At 37.8% G+C, this 20,369-nt stretch overlaps 1 protein-coding gene across 1 annotated transcript in view; it reads left to right on the forward strand.

The window, feature by feature from the left end:
* The window catches only part of CNGB3 (cyclic nucleotide gated channel subunit beta 3), a 70,572-nt gene extending 50,545 nt beyond the window's left edge, over positions 1–20,027 (forward strand). Inside the window, exons 11-19 of the mRNA XM_064507779.1 lie at positions 4,668–4,809; positions 6,787–6,946; positions 7,361–7,458; positions 8,530–8,613; positions 10,313–10,431; positions 15,133–15,279; positions 18,376–18,550; positions 18,910–18,925; positions 19,651–20,027. Of these exons, the coding sequence (XP_064363849.1) occupies positions 4,668–4,809; positions 6,787–6,946; positions 7,361–7,458; positions 8,530–8,613; positions 10,313–10,431; positions 15,133–15,279; positions 18,376–18,550; positions 18,910–18,925; positions 19,651–19,877 (1,168 nt within the window). The 3' untranslated portion in view covers positions 19,878–20,027. The remainder of the gene's footprint in view (positions 1–4,667; positions 4,810–6,786; positions 6,947–7,360; positions 7,459–8,529; positions 8,614–10,312; positions 10,432–15,132; positions 15,280–18,375; positions 18,551–18,909; positions 18,926–19,650) is intronic.
* Positions 20,028–20,369: the final 342 nt, after the last annotated feature.

Genomic DNA, 20,369 nt, shown 5'->3' on the forward strand with positions numbered 1-20,369 from the left:
TTAAAAAGAAGAATATGCATACAGCAATTTCCTTAATCAGTTTGATCATATGTATGTTCCTGAGCAGGCATACTAACTGGTGAAATTTCAACTTATAACTAACAGATGTATCAGAGCACTCAAACCACAAGCAAAACTACCAAAGTAGCTCTTCTTGCAAATTATTGCTAGCTGTGTTCTTTTCCAGCTTGCGTTCAGACTCTAAAGTGTTAGTGTTAGTCCCAAAATGTTTAAAGCCTTTTGTACGGCAGCCATCAATCAAAGCCATCTAGCTGAGGTGCAGAGGACAGTCAACTTCATCACCCTGCAGCATAACCAAATTAGTCTCACAGCATGATCCCAACCTTAAAACTACACTGATGAGCTTGGTATAGTTAGGCAGGCAGACCTCAGACTCTCCTAATAAAGAAAAATAGCATTACAGACACAGTGTCATAGGTGCAGATCTTACGTGCACAGAGCAGCAGGGTGTTAAAAAGGTCTCCTAATTATAGCTAAGTGAACAATTGGAACTCCATGTGTTTGGTTTTGGTCTAATTTAGGTACCTAAGGAGGAGACTGGTTTCCCTAACTCCTCAGGATAAGGGACAAATCCTCCAGAAAGTGATTCAAAGCAGGAACCTAACGTTATTGTTCTGAATTGGCCCATGGAATTATCTTTCTCTCTCGCTATTGCCTATAAGGGAAACTGAGCATAGGAAGCTGAAATTCCTCATCCAGCCCCCTAAATTCAACATTAAAGTTAGGCACTACAAGTCGTTCCCCTCTGCACATGTTCTATGAAGTTCTATATGAACTTCCACTGTTTGCAAGTCATCTGCAAGCAGGCTGCAAAATTCTCAAGAATATTTATTAATTGAAACATCATTTTGCATCCTAATGATGTTTCTCTATAACTCCTGCTCTGGGCATAGACCTAGCAGACATCTGGAAATCCCAAAAGATGGTCACTGTACGTGCCTAGTGCAGCTGTACTTCTTTAGCACACATTGTCCAATGCTCTGTAAGACTGGTGTATCTTAAAGCTGTCTCATATGTGCATACATGCATACCAGCTATGCAGCATACTTGCAATAGGTCTGATGTGTCATGCTCACAGTGCTTCCTATACAGAGGCAGTTTTGTGCATGAAGAACTGTGAATGCACAGCCCAGCCCATAGATATGCCAGACCTCACAGTGTCAAACCTGCTACTTGTAGCCACAGTTTTTTATATAAAAGCTTTGTAGTTCACACCATACTGCTTGAGACCATCACACTCCCAGTCAACTGATGGATAAGTCACTCAAGAAAAAAAGGTATCAAGATGGAAGGAATTAGAATACAAATTTATAAAAGCCACCTCTTTATTCTGCTTCATAAACATCCCAGTTGTAATCAGAGGAGTCTAATGTGACAGCCCTGAATTAATGCTTCACTGGTCTGAAACTAATGTGTGCATATCACCTTAAAATCTGATAGCCATATGCATAAAGATTTGATTTGACTGTATTAACCAAAACCATGTAAGAAATTTAGCTTATTCTGAAGTGGACTTTTATGAAAAAGATATTTTCATTGGCATAGCATTACAAGTATCTTATTTGCAGTGTTTTTTCCCTACCTCAGACTTATTTCAGGGAAAAATCTGGTAGTTTGATTGCCTGAAGGATAAACATACCGCCTATGTTGTACGGAGGGAAAATCCCTTTCTTGTCTCATGTTGTTTGCTTCAACAGTAATTTTATAGCAGGCTAGTAAGCTGTATGGCAAGCAATGATGGTTTCCAGACACTTTAACTATAGGAATCAGAGCTGCTAATACCACTGAAATTGGAATCTCTTTTCTCTGGCTTTCCGTAAACAAAATTTACAATCTCATTTCTTCACTTCTTAGAAAAAAAAGCTGTCTTATGTTTCAATTGTGTAACTCCTATTTCAGATTAAAATGAAAACAATAAAATGAGGAAATGGAGAAAATATAAAACCTGTGCCTAAGAGATAGTGAACATCCTGTGACTTTGCCAGTAGAAAGTTGCCTTTGAAGTAAAATCACAGACGAATGCACTGTATTAACTATATCTTTAGAAAGGGTGGGCAGTTCTGGAAAAACCCTCACATTTTACATATGCATGGATGCAGAGAAGAACGTCCCCCCCTGAAGTTCTTTGAGAAGCTGCTTCCACTCCTTGCAGATGTTCCCAGAGCCAAGATTATATTGTCTATCATGATGGGCTTAGCAAGGTTGCCATCCAGGGCCATTTGGAGTGAGGGAGTTTGTTAATTACTTTTATTTCCTGTAGTTACTAGCTCAGAACTAAGGCAAATTTCTTTATACTTTTACATTCATAATGTCTACATGTTTCAAGTGCCACAGCATTCTCAGTTATGGTGAATTAATATGCTTTATGTGATGGTTCCCCTCAGACACAGTAGGGACATAATTTTATGCTTAAATCTGCAGTTCTTCTTAAATAGATCTGAGGCTTTCTCTTGTTATTTATATATGTTACAGAACTCAGAGAAAGCTGCCACCTATGCATCCTTTGCTGGAAACATGCATAGGTGAGGATTTGTTTTCCAATCTGAGTGAAAATATTATAGTGGTGTAATCCAGCTGCTCATTTTGCAACCACAACAGGGAAAAAAGATATGCTGACACACACGCAATGACATTTTTGACTTCTGAAGGACTCTGAATGAAAACTGCCAGTTCTACCTGTTAAAATCTAAGAGCAGATAACTGTAGTAAAAGTGATCATTGTTTACTGCATTTCATGAGTCTGAAAGCAGAAGAAAAGGGACTTCCTAGGGAAAAGCAAAAATGAATTGCTTGGAAAAGCCTGACCTTTTAAATGGAAGATCTGGAATCACTTTGAAGTGGTTTAAAAAGGAAAATTCCCCATTTGAGTTAGTTGTTATTGTGAGTTCATTTTCTTATATTTGCAATAAAAACTGATCCTCCAATTGTACTGTTACTTGCACCACTTATTAATAATGAAGAGAAGGTTAAAAGTGAGGGTCACCAGATTAAAATGTAGGCCTCAAACCTGCAAACAAATCCAGCGGCCTCAGATTCAGGGCAGACATGAGAAGATGCATCCTACACTGTCTATTTTGAAACAAACATCTCGGGAAGCATTTGTTCTGGTTTTTATTTCAAACTCAATAAAATTCGATAAATAGAACAGATCTTTATTGCTTCAGAAGCTGTGGTCATAAATAAAATAGAAATTCTCATTGCACGATTAGGGGAAATGAACTTCCAATCCAAATCATACGTGAAGCTGAAGTGTGATTGTTCAGACACTCAGAAAGTCAAATTCTAATTAATAGGGGGCTTTAAAAATATTCCAAAACCAATTACTTGTTAGCTCAGAAACAAAGGAAACAATAGCACATTTGCGACAACAATTAAAACTAATTAATCTCAGCGGCATAGTAAGGGGGATACCGCATTACTCGTGGTGCCATGTTTTACAATGGAATTTAAAACAGAATCTTAGAGATGCCAAGGCACTAAAGGTAAAAAATAGGGTAATCTATATGAGTCGCCTCACCAGATTTGAAAAATTATTCTGTCCAGTCCTTTAGTTTTTTTCTAAGCTTATGTTATGATACTAATAGACATACACTGCTAAATGGGCTTGGTCGTGCAAAGTGCTGCACAAACAGAGCAGAAAGTCTCCAGGCCATAGAGCTCACACTTCAAGGATGAGCAGTGCTGGACAGCAGATGGATACAGGGAAGGAGTCCATATAGCACCATATGATGGAGCAGAGTCCTAATGACTGACCATTGCTGTATTTGACCTCTAGAACAAAAGAGCTCTGAGAAAAGTGTTGAAGGATGTTAACAAGGTGCTTTTGTAGCTATTCATGGAAAGCTCTTCCCAGGCATGAGGGAAAGCTGTGAAGAAGGCAAAAAAGTGTTTGTTAAGGTAATAGAAGGGGTAGAGGAGACCAGCCACTGAAGAAGATGAATACTGGAGTCAGCCCTTCAGTGCTGAATAAGAGAGGAGTGTTATGGAAAAACTAAACTAGCCTGTAGCTTGTGAACACATGTAGCTTCTCTTTGCTATAACACTGGAAATAGAGCCAATGAAGAGTGTTCAGAAGCAAAGCTGGGAGGGAGCACAACATGGTTAATGGGGTAGGAGGATGATGCTTTGCAGCAATTTTCTGAATTGAGATGAGAGAGACAAGACTGCATCTGTCATGACCAGGAAAACACTTGACACTGCCATCATCAAGAAGTAAAACCATGAAAGAGATTTTCAGATGTGTGTTTATCTAGTATACTACAAAGATGGTCTGGGAAGTCTCTAACAATTTTTATACTGCTTTCAACATCACTGGATCTTCACAGGTAGCATCCTAATGCTCTAATGTCCATCCTAGAAACTTCAATCTCATATTCTTTCATCCCGCCATGTACAGTTACTAGACAACAGTAAACACTAACTGCTGCATTTTCCATATAGTCTTAATTTGCTGTTAGTGAGAACATTCACCTCAACATGATTTAGAAGATTGAATCATTTGTAAAATCATAACAATTTATAAAATATTTTGAGACCTCTGTGACCAAAAAGGCCTCACTGAAAGGCCCAACACAGGCATGTATATGCTTAGCTTCAACCACATAGGTACCTACAGTCAATAATACAAATGCTGTCTGTATCCACAGGTATCTGAGGTGTTACTACTGGGCAGTTCGTACCTTAATCACCATCGGTGGCCTTCCAGAACCACAAACCCTCTTTGAGATAGTTTTTCAACTGCTGAATTTTTTCTTGGGCGTCTTTGTCTTCTCCAGCTTAATTGGTCAGGTACATCAAGAAATCGATAGCTAGATATGTTCAAATTACTGTAACTCAGTGGTAATGTATTCAATTTAGTGTGGTTTAGTTCTTCTGGGAAAAAAGACTAGCTTCCATGTGAATGCCCCTGTTTTTAACTATCATCCATATTTACTCTTCTGACAAATAAGTGTGTTTAATCAGTTCCCAGTTTTGTAGACCGTGTCTCCAAATTTAGGCACAAGCTGATTTAAAGTCAAGATTGCAGAATATAGATGATTCTGTAAACTACATATAATTCCTTTTTTCCTCATAGCCAAGGAAACAGCTCCTTTATATTCATACTATACTGTGAAATCTGGTATGAAACTTAGAATTGTAGATATAGTTACATTAATATTTACAAATTATTGAATAAATCATGCTTGATACTACTGGCAGTAAAGTGCTGTTTATGGAAATGCGCTGATCTTTGCCAAACTAGAATTCTGCTCTCTTCCATAGGTTACACAGTATTTGTTAACCTCAAAATTAACTGTTTTCCATTCCTCTTGGTTCTCATTTGGTAAGAGGGGAAAAAAAGCCCATAGCAAAGCAAATCAGTTATATTTCCAAATGAACACAACCCAGCATGAACTATTTCCATCTTGTAACTATTAGACTTAGGCTTTAGATCCGTAGGTTTTAAAATACTTTGGCAACAGAAAAACAAATGTCATAGTTCCTCCAAGAGATTGCATCTCAGATTAGATTCCTGTAGAAATCCTTCCAGACCTTTGGATTTGTACATGTATGCTACTGGGAGAATTAACATGAAAAGATAAACAGAAAAACTGGTAACATTTCACTTTTATTTTGAGGATTTGAAAAAGTTCAGTCAAATAGTTAAAAAAATGCCCGTGCCTCTTGCTGTTTAGAAGTGCAAGAGGAGATATTCAGCTATCATGAAACAGACCCTACCCATAGAATTTAAAATTAGTCCACATTCAAGAATTACCAAAAACATAGCAAAGTACTTCTTCATAGAAAATACTTATTCTGGCAGATTATTAAGTTCAAGTATATAGGGTTAAACTTTGGAGTTTACATACTTATAAGTCTATTTTTTTCTAATTTGATCTAAGAATCTATGAAACCACCATTGTACCACTAGCTTCTGCAAATTAGCTTTTGCAACCAGTATAGTCAATTGCAGAATCAAAACTTAAATACTAATACACAGCTTCACTGCAGTTTATTTACAACTCCTGTTTACAAAGGGCTCTTAAAATTACTGAAATTGTTAGTCCCGCTTTAGCACACTTATCTAAAAACTTTTATTCACCGTGCAATCAATTGCATCTCTGAGCAGAATTTAGCCCACTGACACACTAATCCTTGGCCATTGCAATATTAAGCCATTCTATTAAAAACATGTCTATATAGTTATGAAGCAGGAACATCTATGAACATTAACTCATCCTGCTTTTTAAAAATTAACTGACATTAATTCAACTGTGTTGAAATGTTAAATAATGTTCCTGCACTAAAATCTTTAAGATCAACTTTCAGCCCAAGCTGGATTTTTATGACTGATCTAGACTCACTCAACAATTTAAACTTTGGCAGGATCTTAGCTCTAGTGGTGCCAGCTGATGTTTTTGCAGAAATTTAACCCAGTTTATTTCATTTCTGATTTGCATTGCATACCAAATGCAGAGCAGCTTTATTATGAATTTTTAAGAAATCATTATCTGTATTTTTCATCCAAGTGCAGAAATATGAGACAGAAGAAGCTGAAAAACACAAGTGATTCCCTTACAAATCACAAATATAGACTGTTTCTAACATAACTAGATTAAGTCATTAAATTTTCTGAAAAAGCAGATGAAGCAACTGCTCAAAACATACAGCTGAATCAGCTATTTTGCAAACAAGTGTTTTATTCTTTTTATAAGTTGTAGAAAAGATATTGAAATGCAGGCTGTTGCTGGTGAAACGTGTAGTGACAATGAATGATGTTTGCAGATGCGAGATGTAATCGGAGCAGCTACAGCAGGACAGAACTACTACCGCTCTTGTATGGACAACACGGTCTCCTACATGAACACTTACTCAATTCCAAAAGTGGTTCAAAATCGTGTTCGAACTTGGTATGAATATACGTGGGACTCTCAAGGAATGCTGGGTAAGGCTTTCAAACACTAGCCACAGAGTGACTCAAAAGGAAGACCTCTCTGCATAGATACAAGGAGAAATTCATGTTTCTTCTCTGCTCAGTGTCATGGGAGAGGGTGAGAGGAGGGTATTCAACTTACTTCAGAGAAGCAAAAAACCCCAGAGCAGTATGATGCTTCTTACTTCACAAATTCTATTAATGTATATAATGTTCTGGATATAACATTAGACAGTATGCAACTTAAACCACAATCTCTTATGGTGAAAGTGTATTAGCATTTTCCTCATTAGAACTCATAAATGCTAGAATTACTCTGCTGAGTTATTTTTCTATATAATGCTCATTTTGAGGAACATTCTTTCATTCTTCCTTTATATTTTCTAACTAACAGGGTTTGAATCTTTTTTGTTATTTATTTTGCAGATGAATCGGAATTGTTGGAGCAGATGCCAACCAAAATGCAGCTAGACATTGCAATTGATGTGAACTTTGCCATTGTCAATAAAGTGGACTTATTCAAAGCAAGTACTCTCACAGGAGACCGCAGCAGTGTGTGGTACTCGTGAGGCAGAAACCTGGCTTGGTGCATTAAGAACGTGTTTGTTTTGTGCACTTCAGAACATGTTTATTAATAATCAAGACAAAATAAGTCTAAGAGATACCTAAGTCAATGGAGACATGTTTGGACTAAGCCAAACACCTGCCTTTGCAATTTTTGTTTCAAAGTAGAAATAAAAAAGAGGGAACGAGATTAAGGTACTGTCCTATTACATCAACATATTAAAGCTGATGTTATGGACAGACCGTAACTGATTTCAGAGTATAACTGATCTCAAGAGTCAGGTATAGAAGAAAATACTTTTTAGTACAGTCTACACTGCTGTCTACCACCTAGCACAGCCTGAGAACGTAACTTTGATATCGTGAATGCTACTGCTTGGTTACTTTTTGTGTAAAGGAACTTCCTCTTCATTGTCATGATGATTTTCCAGAGAGATAAATTAAATGTTGATGACTATTTTTGCCACAGAAAAAAATATATCCTACCACATCAAAAATGAGGAAAGACTGTATTTTTAGAAATAATCTTGACATACAATTATCTTAACACTAATTTGCTTGTCAGGATGTTTGCAAGAAATCCCATGATGTCTTTGTGTAAACATACATAGCTTCACTATTTTTGCAACATTTGCTGAAGACATGAAATTCATAGATTCATACCAACATTGGGCATGATCTGTTTTTTTCCCTGGATCAGTAAAAATTGTTTCACATAGAAGACCCATAAAGCCCTGAACATAGCACTAACTGAACTTCCACAGCAATCAGAGATAGAGGTACAGAAGCTTGATTTGCAGAAAATGCTCAACCAAGAGAGAAGAGCACTTCATAAGTATCTGGAAAGACAGTTCCTTCAAGTATTTTCTCTGCTTTAAAAAGTGATCTTCATGATGTTTTTAGTTTGCATTCCACTCATTAATCCCTGGATAAGCACACTCATGTACCACTGCGTTTTGCTGTCCAGTGTAAGCACTAATAATAACTTCAGTTACTGAATCAATACAGCACAATTCTAATTATTTTAACAGGGGTGTGATACTCAGATGATATATGACATACTGCTACGGTTGAAATCCATTGTGTATTTACCTGGCGACTTTGTCTGCAAAAAGGTGAGCATTATTATCATCTCTTTCAAAAGCAAGATAATATGTATTTTAGAGCAAGAGTTCACATATAGGTCACCAATATACTTTAAATAAAATTAATCCTGAGTGAATTATATAGCATAAAAAATAATTATGGCATTATCGGTAATAATAATAATAAACTCTCAAGTTTCAAGCTAGAGCAAGACAATATGGATTTTATTACTTACATTATCAAACAGAACTGTGGTAGCCTGGGAAAGTGTTTTATGTAAATACAGCATACCTAGTGACACATCATTAAGTCTGAATATTTGAAATGGGGAATGTTCAATTTTTTTTATACATATATACATACAAACTTAGCCTACACAGCTCAAGCTACGATGCTTGTGAATACACAGTGCTTCACTGTGTATCCAGAAGCTCTAAATAGAATTATCTGCAGGGAAACACAAGGCATCCCACACAGCTCTGAAGAGCAGAGTCTGACCTTGCTGTACCTACACTTGGATCTCTGAGCCATCTCCAAAGTGCAGACTGAATCTGTAGTCAGCTGCACACTGCCCCTGTGGCTGGGACTGTGCCCTAACAGAGGTAAAAAAATGACAGCAACAGATTTAAGGTCTTGATCCTGCAGTCAGAGGCAAATAGTTCTCAGCAATGATGGATTCCAAGAAATGGAAAAATCATTTTATTGCAGCTTGATTAATTCCATTCCTTCCATAAAAGGCCACTCAGAGTTACTATGTGGCCAACCACCACACTAGTCCTATTAATGCTGTATCTTGCAGTAGTGAAACAACCCTTGCCGGAACTTGAGAGCTGTGAGTACGTCCTACCTGGCTGCACGCTGCGCTCGTCATACCCTACTGAGAAGGGTCCAGCATGCAGGCTTGGAGGAGCAAGTTAAGGGACAGAAAGAACAAGCCCCATGTTTTCAGCCCTGGTTGTGCTACTGTTGCCTATTCACTTTTAAGGTGAAGTTCCTGATCTACCTCAGTTACTCCAGCTGCATGAACAGTTAGAATAGTATTTACTTGCCCGTCTTACTGAGATGTTGGGAGAACTATTAATTATTACATTTGTAAAGTCCCATCAGGTTCCCAGGTTACCCCAACTTTTCTGCTTTTTGCAGACAAGTTTGCATTTATACTGACATGTCACCCTTTTGAATCCTGGCAGATCATCTCTAATATGGAGGATGATAAATAAGCTAATAATCTCTTAAACCATCAAGTGATTACATAAAAATAGACAAACTTTTGAATGGTTCATTATTCCTATTTTTCCTTTAAAATTAGGTAAGAGAAAGTTAGAAGTAATAGTATGAAAACTAGCACAGGCTTTTTTTTTTTTTTTTTTTTTTTTTTTTTTTTTTCACTTATTATTAAATATACTTCTGAATTACTTCAGTTACCACCAGAATAGTCCATGGAAACAACCGATACAATCCTGATTATTACCTAGTCTTCTTGTTTCAAGCTGGCCTGTAGGGTCTTACTCCTGCCTCACGTCACAGTTAGATCTGCCAAAGTCAGACCTCATGCTTGTGCTCAGTGCTAGGAAGGGCAGTGCAAACTAACATTTATTTCTCCATAGCACTGGTAAATCTGTGTATGAGAAAGCAGAAAGATATTTAAAGGGGAGTTTGTCAGATTATTTTGCTAAAAAACACCCTGCCTTGCTAAAATGTAGGATCTTTATATGTTTGTGTGCCCAGGGAGAGATTGGCAGAGAGATGTACATCATCAAACAAGGCGAAGTTCAAGTTCTTGGAGGCCCTGATGGTACAAAAGTCCTGGTTACACTAAGAGCAGGAGCTGTATTTGGAGAGATCAGGTTCGTCCATCACTATTTTTAATGTTTTCTTTAGAACTGGTCAAATAATTCATGATTGTTTAACTTCTCACTGGTAAGCGAATTATTATATATATATATTTTATATATATATATGTATTTAAATATATATAAAATATATATAATGACAGTTACCATGGGGAGGCTAGAAAGTTGGGTAGCATTAACCAAGAGGATACTGACCAAAGAGATGTAGACAAGCTAAAGAAAATTTAAGTGAAACATCAGAGACTAATTTAGAAATATTTGAGATTTCTGAATGGCAAATAGTGTGCAAAAAGTGTTTTGGGCAATGCACTCGGACAGAATTTGCCTTCAGCATTGAGAAGATTTAACACATCTTCCTGCTCTAAGGTCTGCAATATGGCAAGACTACATGTCTTTTTATTGCTCGTGTAGTTAGACTAGATGCCCTAGATGCCTAGATACACAGCAGATACTTAAAGTGATAATTAATTTCCAGAGGGAGAGAAAATATCTAGAATAGCAAATGAGACTGGTTCCTTTAGGAGCTGACGCAGGGACTAAGCCACTGAAAATCAGGCACCCATATATGAAAATGCATTTGTTTAAGAGAAATGTATTTAGGACAAACACTGACAGACCAGTTTTTTGGGTCTAAGTTTTCCTGGAGGAGAAAACTTTTCTCAAGTTGCTACAAATATTTTTCCTGTTCTCCACGTAGTTGCTACACAAAATCCATTAACTCTTATGTGCCATGTTCACCAATCAGCCAACCAAATGCTAGATTTTAGGCATGGCATCCCCTGCTGAGGTTGGCCCGAGGAAAAAGTAATAAAATACATGTGCTGCTGCATGTGATAAACTGGGTCCTTGATTCCTTCCAGCTGCCCCCCCTGTTACTGTTAATCCTCTTGCTAGTAGCTTTAATCCGCCTTTTGAAAAGTGGCAATCAGCACTGTGCCAGGTTTACATTTATCTTCTACTTGCCTCTGTCTTTGTGGTAGTGGAAACATGCCAGTTTACGCAGTGATGTGTGTACAGAACTTGCTCAGACCTTCAAGCAGAAAACACCTGATCTATCCCATAGATACAGGCCTTTTTCATTGAGTGGGAAAATGAAATTGTATCAGCTGTTTGAGAGAAGGTTATTTTAAAAGTATTCCTCTGCGTGGCAAAATAATATTAGAGCAAAGCCCCAAAACAAAATCCTGTGTTGTAAGCTATGTGGAAAGGCTGAGAATGCACTGGTTTTCAGTAAGGGCTGGATACTGAAAAGACAAAATAAAAAAGCTATAGCAGCCCAGATATGTAACCCACATATAGTTTTCAATTATTTCTGCATTCTGGATTTGGAGTGAGGACATTTTTTTTAAAACACGAGAAATGGTAATGATTCATTTTAATGCAAGGAAGGGATTTTCAAACTTTTAATCTAATAAAAGTTGAGCATTTATTTCTACATGAGACCCACACAATGACCAAAGTTTCATTACACAATATATTTTACTCTGCACATAATTGCCAATATGGTCAATATTGGCAATATGGCAGTAAAACCCTCAGCAATGCTGTAGGCCTACAATTCTAGTCTTGTTTTATTCACCATTGACCTACTGTGTGGGTGCAAACAACAGGACATCCCTACAAGAGTACCAGTACAGACACAGGTACTTTGGATATAAATGGCCTAATCTTGAGGATAAACTTGACGAGAAAATACACAACAACTGGGATACACAGAAAATATACAACAGTCTACAAAACTGAAGAAAAACAAAGACCTGAGCTATTAAGTATATCAGTAGAGATTTATCCTCCTTGTGGTGCGTGTTAGAAAATAATGAGTTTATATAGCACTTCTCTATATAAGTTCTGTCAAGGTCTTCTGAATACGGTACTGCAGAATAAAATGAAAAGAAATACTGTTTAATGGATGAAATACTGCTTCATTTAGTATATCCAAGCTTTTGCCCCAGTATTAATAGCATGGTTATCACCATGGTATCAGACTGTCGTGATTTCCTTCTGACTTCTGATTCAAGATATGTTTATAGAAATATGTCAGCTTCTTTCTCAGTGGTCTAACGATATAAGATACTTGCTATTTAGTCTCACTCTGTTCAAAATGCATGTAAATCATCCTTAAAATGTCTCTATGGGAAAAAGAGTTGAAGAAAACAAAGAATTTTCATGCATTTCAAAAATTTACCAACGTTCAAATTGTGTTTGCATTTTTCCTAAATTATACTGGAAGACCAATGCAAGTTTAATGTGCAAACCAGTTCTTTGCCAATCTCATACTTGAAAATTATTATAGAAACAGACTAATAGAAGCTGCCTTCCATTTAACATCTTACCCTCGTTACTACTTTCCTGTATAGATAATATCAGTTTGGGGAAGCAAAATAATCTTAGAATCAGAGGCAAACAGATTGCTGCCTTAATGGGAGCCTGTCTGCACAGATAATTGAGAAATTCAGAAGAGGAAAACTATAACAAAATACTTCATTAGCCCAGAGAAGTTTACACTTTAAGCCAGATGTCTTCATTCATCCATTTTGTCAGTTATTACACTAGCACAATTTCCCATCAGAAAACAGTAATTCTGGAAAAATTAAAACATTTCTCTATTATGTGTAAATTTTGGACAGGACTTTCTGCAAAAGTTTGGTCTCAGCTTTACACTTCCAACAGTTACATTATTTTATCATCTATAAAACAAGCTAAAGTTCAATAGAATATTCAGTGTTCTGAAAAATTAAATTTTCAGCTTTGGCGCAGAATTTCGCATGAGGCAGCAGCTGCTGCTTTCCAATGAGCTTTAGCATTTGACATTCTGCTCAGAAGCAAGATCCAGACCGATTTCTTTTTTTCTGACTTACCAGCTCTCTCCATACACACGCAAGTGCTGGGTTGAGGAGCTACAACCCTGGGCGTTCAGCTGATGAGCCCACCATTTCCTGCATCAGGTTTGCAAACTTCAGCGAAGGGCAGCTTCCTACAGAGATCAGTCATAAAAGAGAAACTGATAAGCTCACTCATCACCCTGACAGCTTGATACTCCTAAATTAAAATTGCTACCATAAGAATTCAAAAGATTACCTCTTGCACTAATATTACAGCATTTTAGGCTAATAACTGGAGTAAAAAATGTAAGACTGAAAAAACAATTTCTCTATTAATATGGATATTATAGCATCAAGAACTACTGTAAGGTGCACGTAGTTATTCTTAAAGATTTAGCCTATCACCTAACTCTTAGCATACTGGCCAAAACGGACCCAGTCATGAAGTCCATAATGTTGTCCTTAGTCAAAGATGATTTCGTTTGAGCAAGGCCTTACTTGTAAAATTCACCTCACATCATTACTATAAGGAAAAAGCTGATCTCTTTAGTCCTAGTCTGCCTCAGTGAAATGAGCTTTCTCTTGGAAGAGCCTGAAAATGATTGTTCAGTGATTTGCTGTGGAGTGATTCATCAGAACAAAGCTGGTTGGAATTTTCTTTAGCTGCTGTCCTCATTGTGCAGATGCTTATTTTTCTATCTAGGGAATTGTACATAATTGTTTTTTTAAAAAACTGATACACTGCATTTTCAACCTGAGTTCATATATTGATTGCTATCTTGGGTCACAAAAATGTGCGTGTGTGCATGTGTGTAAAAATAGCCTTAGACACACAGTTGCAAAGGTCTCATGTTATGCTTTATAAATCAAGTATAATCAGTATAATCTAATATTTATAAATACCTTATATAAATATCCTTAAAATTAAAAATATTAATATATCCTTAATTAATATTAAGGATAAATATTAAATCATGCTTATAGCAGATGGGGTCCACATTATCCTTTACTAATAACCTTTGAATTTGGATATTATTGAATATTCTTTATAAACTCTCAGGGAAACAGCTAAGGGACAAATTTCTGCGGTGGATCTCCTTTAATACAGTGATAAAGTGGCCTTTAGTACTAAGAGTAAAATGCAACTTCTCTTGCTTAACACCACAGCTGAGAAGTGAGGTCTCTTCATTTTGTTTGTTTAATGCAAGATGAGCAACTTAACTGTTATTTGTACAACATATTTTTATGTGGATATCATTCCTATGCTCAACTACTACTTGCTAAGACGGCATAATGCCTTACTTTTAAAACAAAACAGCTGTCTTCTCACGCAGAGACATTTTTAACTGTCAGGTAGAAAGACCTTCTCAATCCATACCATTCAACTGCCCAACATGCAAATGTGAGAGGAGATATGTGAGAAGACTGAAAACCAGAGATCCGCAAAAGTTATTCACTCCAGAAAATTAAAATTCGTGGGGTGGAGAATAATTCATTCACTGTAAATAACTCTTTCAATAGTATCAGGGGTGTACTGCTCTACTTCTCATGTAAATCACTTTCGACAGTAAAATTGAGGGAATTTTAAGTTCACATGAGGACTAAAGCAAATGCAGCCCTTGCACTGAAATGTGTCTATCCAGCAAGACCTTTCACAGTCCTTAGTATCAGCACAGTCCTGATCAGTAGTTACAATTTGCCCTCTTGAGGCAAAAAGATATTTTCTATCCTAACTGCAAAAAGAGTTTGCAGAATATCAGAGATAACAGTTGGGTAAGTGAACCTTGTGATGACTTTACTGGTGAACATCAGCAAAGAAACTCCTCACGATGGCAAGTAACGGCCTGACTGTCCATGTTTATTTTCATTCCAGCCTCTTAGCAGCAGGTGGAGGAAATCGGAGGACTGCCAACGTGGTGGCTCACGGTTTTGCCAACCTTTTCATTTTAGACAAGAAGACCCTCAATGAAATCTTGGTGCACTATCCTGACTCAGAAAAGATTCTGATGAAGAAAGCAAAGTATGTCCTAATAATAATTTTTACATCACATTGTTTAGCTGTGGAATGAACACTTGTGGCTTCCAGACAGACTGGCACTCATTTCCTGCAAGAATAACAAATATAAACACATCTGTACTTAGATGTCAAATTCTTCTGCTGGCATTTAGTGGAAGCCATGGTCTTGGTAGGGATGCCAAGAGCTGTGGAAATGTAATAAATAAAATAAAGTTCTGAATGCAGTCACCTTCTCTTTTACATTTAAGGTAATGAAACAAATAGGAGGTACAGATACGTATCAGGACTCCTTATATACCCAAGAAAGATAGATATTGCAAAACAGATGTCAGGCAAGGAGCAGGTTTTCAAAGGTGCAACTGAGCATGTGCAATTAACTCTATAGACATAAGTTTTAATGTACCCACAGACTTGAATACATTTCCAAAATCCTAAAGAGTAGATAGGAAGGCATTTGAAGTAAGGCCTGACATGATCGGAGATATGTACACAAATCTGAGAGGTATGCATTTTGTGCAAAGGGATTCTGGAACAGGATTTCACACTCAAACTGTTTTTTTACCTTGCTTTGCCTGTAGCACGCTAGGATGAGTTTCCCCGGGCTTTGTAAGTGCAAAATATTGAGAGATTTTGTCAAAACAAAATTATGGAAAATAAGTACTTTGCTGCCTTCTTAATCTAAAAGGTCCAAACACGTGAAACATTTTTTTCATTATTAGCATGCTTGGCACTCTACCATTCTGAACTTGCATTCTGAACTTGCCTTGCATTGATATCAAAAAGTGGAAGACCTCCCAAATCTGAAATTCCACCAGAGGAGATGAAATATAGTACAGGAGTGACATATTTAGTGAAAGTGCCAGCAAACAGTTGCATTCAGCATGTTTCAACGATCTTGATTAACAAATAGCAGTATCTTCAGAATCATCACTTCCCCGAGGAGCAAGAAACGCGGATGCAGAATGGGCTCATTGCCACCTGAAATGCATAAGTGCCTAGTCCATAGAGTGTTTCCCAAAACAGTCTGTTGGACTCTTGCCCAAGGCACTTCATGTTCACAGTATAAGGTTTAGCAAGAGAGAAAGGAAACCTGAATCCATGACAATATAATGAAACCTAATAGCCAAAAACATTGAGGAGCTTAGATTCTAGGTGAAGGCGAGCAGAATGTCAGCCACTCACTGGGAGCTTACTGACTGAGAGCCTGCGACATTAAAAAATGTCAGGAAAAGCTAGTCTCTCAACAACACTGGTACCCAGATGAACTGAAGACAGGGAGCTTATATACTTCAGACTCATCGATGGATCCCTGAATGAAACTGGAAGGTTGATGTGATGCCCATGGCACCAATCGGGGAGTAGGAGGTACACAGATCTTGCCCATTTGGTAGGTGTTTTCACACTGATAGTCTTCAGAGAGGCTGATTTTCAAAACCAGCATCAACTGGTGGGAAGGTAGAGCAAATCCACTGACAGATAGCCCCCCAGCAATTATTCTTCTTACCTTGTCTCCAACTTCTTTCTAAAAGTGGTATGACCAACACTACTTGTTATTTCAGCTTCTGTCTCACACCACTTTCTCCTGTCTCCTTGCCCACCCCCATTTTATCCTGCCAAGCCATTAAATTCTAGATAGCCTTTCCCAACTGAAAGAGCTTAGTCACTAGCCACCTTCCATGTACATAGTCACACTTGGGCTCAAAGCTCTTTCTAGATTCAACCTTACTTAAGGATATCCTGTGTAACTTAAAAAATACGTAGGATTTTTTTTTTAAGCATGGTATCCTGGGCTGGAGGCCGTGGACTCTGCTCACCTGTGTGGGCATCCGTTAACTCATCCCAAAGCTCCCATGCTCTGTGTATGGCAGCCACGTGTCCTGAAAAACTAGGCACAAATAGGAGATTTGTGCACTGTTTTGATAAGAGATTTGCAGTTATATTCAATTTTGGAATCACGTCATTAGTCGCTCTGTCCTGAAATGTTTACAGTGAAGATCTTCTCTATGGAACTACATTGGCCATCTCGTACCTGTACAAGACCTCTTGGAATAAACTACCTGATATAACTCAAAGGAGTTATTCAAGCAATGAATTTGTTCTGTTATCACCCACCTGATATTCATTATATGGTGCTTAATTAATTAATGCAGGGAAGGTGCTGAAGTGTGCCTTCTTAATTTATGACAATAAAACTAAAAAGAAAGTAAAATCTTCACTGCTGAAATTCCCAAAGTTTCAAAGTACAAAACACTCGAAAAAAGTAGCAGTATTATGGGATTTACTGTATTTTAGGCTGCCAGAATAGTCCTGGCTCACAAAAAAACTCAAGTCAGGACTTTTGCAAGGATAGAAAAGTTGCCTTGAAAACTGTACCGTAACCTAACAGAAACTGAAAGCATGGGAGCCTGCTGCTTTGCACTGGTTCTATCTATTTTGAAACTCCCATCTAATCCTTACCTTCACCGATGGTTCTTTACTTGTTGCTCTTATGATTGCATATCAGGATTGCAATGGAAGGGTGTGAAAATCTAGTCTGCCCCATGACTGGCAGCACTAGTAATTTTAATATCTTAAAGGTAATTTACGGAGGAAGACCAAAATAAGCGCCACTCTCTAACCTGAGCTGTGAGAGTTGAGCCATGCTGGAAGTTAGTGAACTGTTGCCTCCACAAGCATCAGCTGGGCTCCAAATAGAAGAGTAAACACACTCTGAATTTGCACCCAGAAGGCCAGACTGGAGAGATGTACACCAGGTACAAGGCATCTTTCCTCCCCTCCCTCCACAACTATTTTGCACCTTATAAAGCTCCTATCTGCTTTATGATACCTTAATCAGAGTCTGCACTTCTTTATTCTTCAGGACATAGGTAAGAAATTCCAGATTAGATTAGAACAGCAGCCTCCAATTTACTACAAGCTCTACAGAGTAGTGTACCAGGATAAAAGCCTTGCTCTTTCCAGCTTGTTCTTGGCCACTGGAACTGAGATAAAAAATTGGCTAGAAAAGTTGTCGGATCTTCACCCTTGAATTTCAGTTTTGCATGAACTTTTCTCGGTTTCACTGCACTGATGTGTGCTCTCTTCCTTTCCTGTCTCCAGGGTGCTGCTGAAGGAGAAGGGGAAAACTGCTCCTCCACCGCCACAGCCCCGGGGCTTGGCCAGTCTGTTTGGGCAGAGACCTGAAACTCCAAAATTGTTCAAGGCAATGCTCGGAGGTAAAGGAAAAACAGGCCTCGCTACGCTGCTGAAGCTGAAGAGAGAACAAGAAGTTCAGGTAATGCCACAGAAAGCAGAACATATTTCTCCAGGGGGAAGCTAGTGGGAGGACTTGGGAAGAGCAGGAGAAAATGTAGCCTTATCAATGTAATCAGTGGCAAAGTAGGTGTGATATTAATCATTGTACCTGATCTCTGTAAACACTGGTTCTAAAATTTGGCTCAAATCTTCCTGCACCTGGACTCTATGTCAGACAGAGAAAACAAAAGCAAAGAAGAAGCAAGGAAAAAGCAAACAAACAAAAAGCCCATGGACAGTAAGGCAAAAATAGATTTTACAAAGACCTCCATCTGATCTTTTAATTTTATCTAAACAAAAATAAATACAGAAGTATCCTAACACAGTAACAGGATCCAGCTGACTCAAGCACAGAGTCCACACACTTTCCATCTCAAGTTCAGATCTTTTCTTGTTGCAAATCTTGAGGACAAAATTTTAAGTTAAGCCCACAAAGCTAAACCTGATTCAATCTGTAATATATTACACTTATGAGAAAACTGTTATTACAGTTGATGGAAAACAGTTCCCACATTACCAGCTCTTCTGAGAAATGTTCATGTTAATAAGAACCTACTCAGTTTTACACAGTTACCCAGAAGTGGCAGAACCCTATTCTATCTTTAATAGCTGAACTGGCTTTTTTTTTTTTTTTTTTTTTTTAATTAAATATAAAAATTAGCCCACATAGATTTCTACAATTCAACTGTTGAAGCAAAAAACTTAGTTAAATATTTTGTTTCTATACTAATAAAAGTATATAAGGGAAGGTAAGACCTGAGGGAAGGTTTGTGTGACCCCAAACACAGGTCATCCTGCTGCATGAAGGAGAAGCAGATACTATCACTACCCACAAAATTTCCTAGGTTTTATTTTGACATCTTCATTTTGAAATAGCATTTTTCACTTAGAAATTGAATTTCAGCAGCTGAATGCAAATTTCTGTACTTTGCATAATCTTAATCACAGTACCCACACTGTGCCTTACCACTACATATACAAAATAGAACTGCTTGAATTTCCTCTGCAGCAATTGGAAATATGTAACTTCTCATTTCTAGGAAAATCAAGCTAAAGCAGATGTGAAGAAGCCTGAACAAGATGAGAAGAAACCTGAACAAGAGGATAAGAGACCTCTGGAGCCTGTTGCGTCATCTACACCCCCTGCACAAGAGGAAAAGCCGAATGCAGACACTAAGCCTACACCAAGCGCAGTTATGCACAGGGGAATCGCTAACAAGTCTCTAATCATTAGTATGTCTCCTTCCCCCATAGCAGGAGAAGGAGAGATCCTTAAAGTTGAAGTTGAAGAGAAGAAAGAGGAATAGATGGGTGCTTTGGGCTGACACCTTATCTAATGTCTTGCTGAAATCAGAGGACTAGCATAACCTTGCTTTCAGGTACAAAAGATAAAAGTAGAGACTGCTCAAGTGATAATCTACCCCAGCTCCTTTTCTTCTCTCCCTCCTCTCCCAAGACAAGTGGACAAATTATTGTATATTACCTTTTGACCTTGATCCCGAAGAGAGAACTTCTGGTGTGGTAGGAATTAGAGCTCAGACTGCATTTCAGGACAGCTTGTTTCTTGTTTTGTCCATGCTTGCCATCATCTCTGTCTTGTTCCTGCTTCTCCTTTTCCCTCTCCTCTGTATTCTCTCTTTCCTGCTGCTCTTCCTATTGCTCAGTTTGTTTCTAATCTTCGTATGTGTTCTCTTCTATTTTCTTTGCTGGTTTCCCATAGTTATCCTTTTTCTTGTTACTGCATTACTATTGCTGAGGCTGGCCATGTTTCTCTCCATCCTTCTCTCTCCTCTTCTTAT

The sequence above is a fragment of the Dromaius novaehollandiae genome, chromosome 2 (assembly GCF_036370855.1).
Source record: "Dromaius novaehollandiae isolate bDroNov1 chromosome 2, bDroNov1.hap1, whole genome shotgun sequence".
Classification (NCBI taxonomy): Eukaryota; Metazoa; Chordata; class Aves; order Casuariiformes; family Dromaiidae; genus Dromaius; species Dromaius novaehollandiae.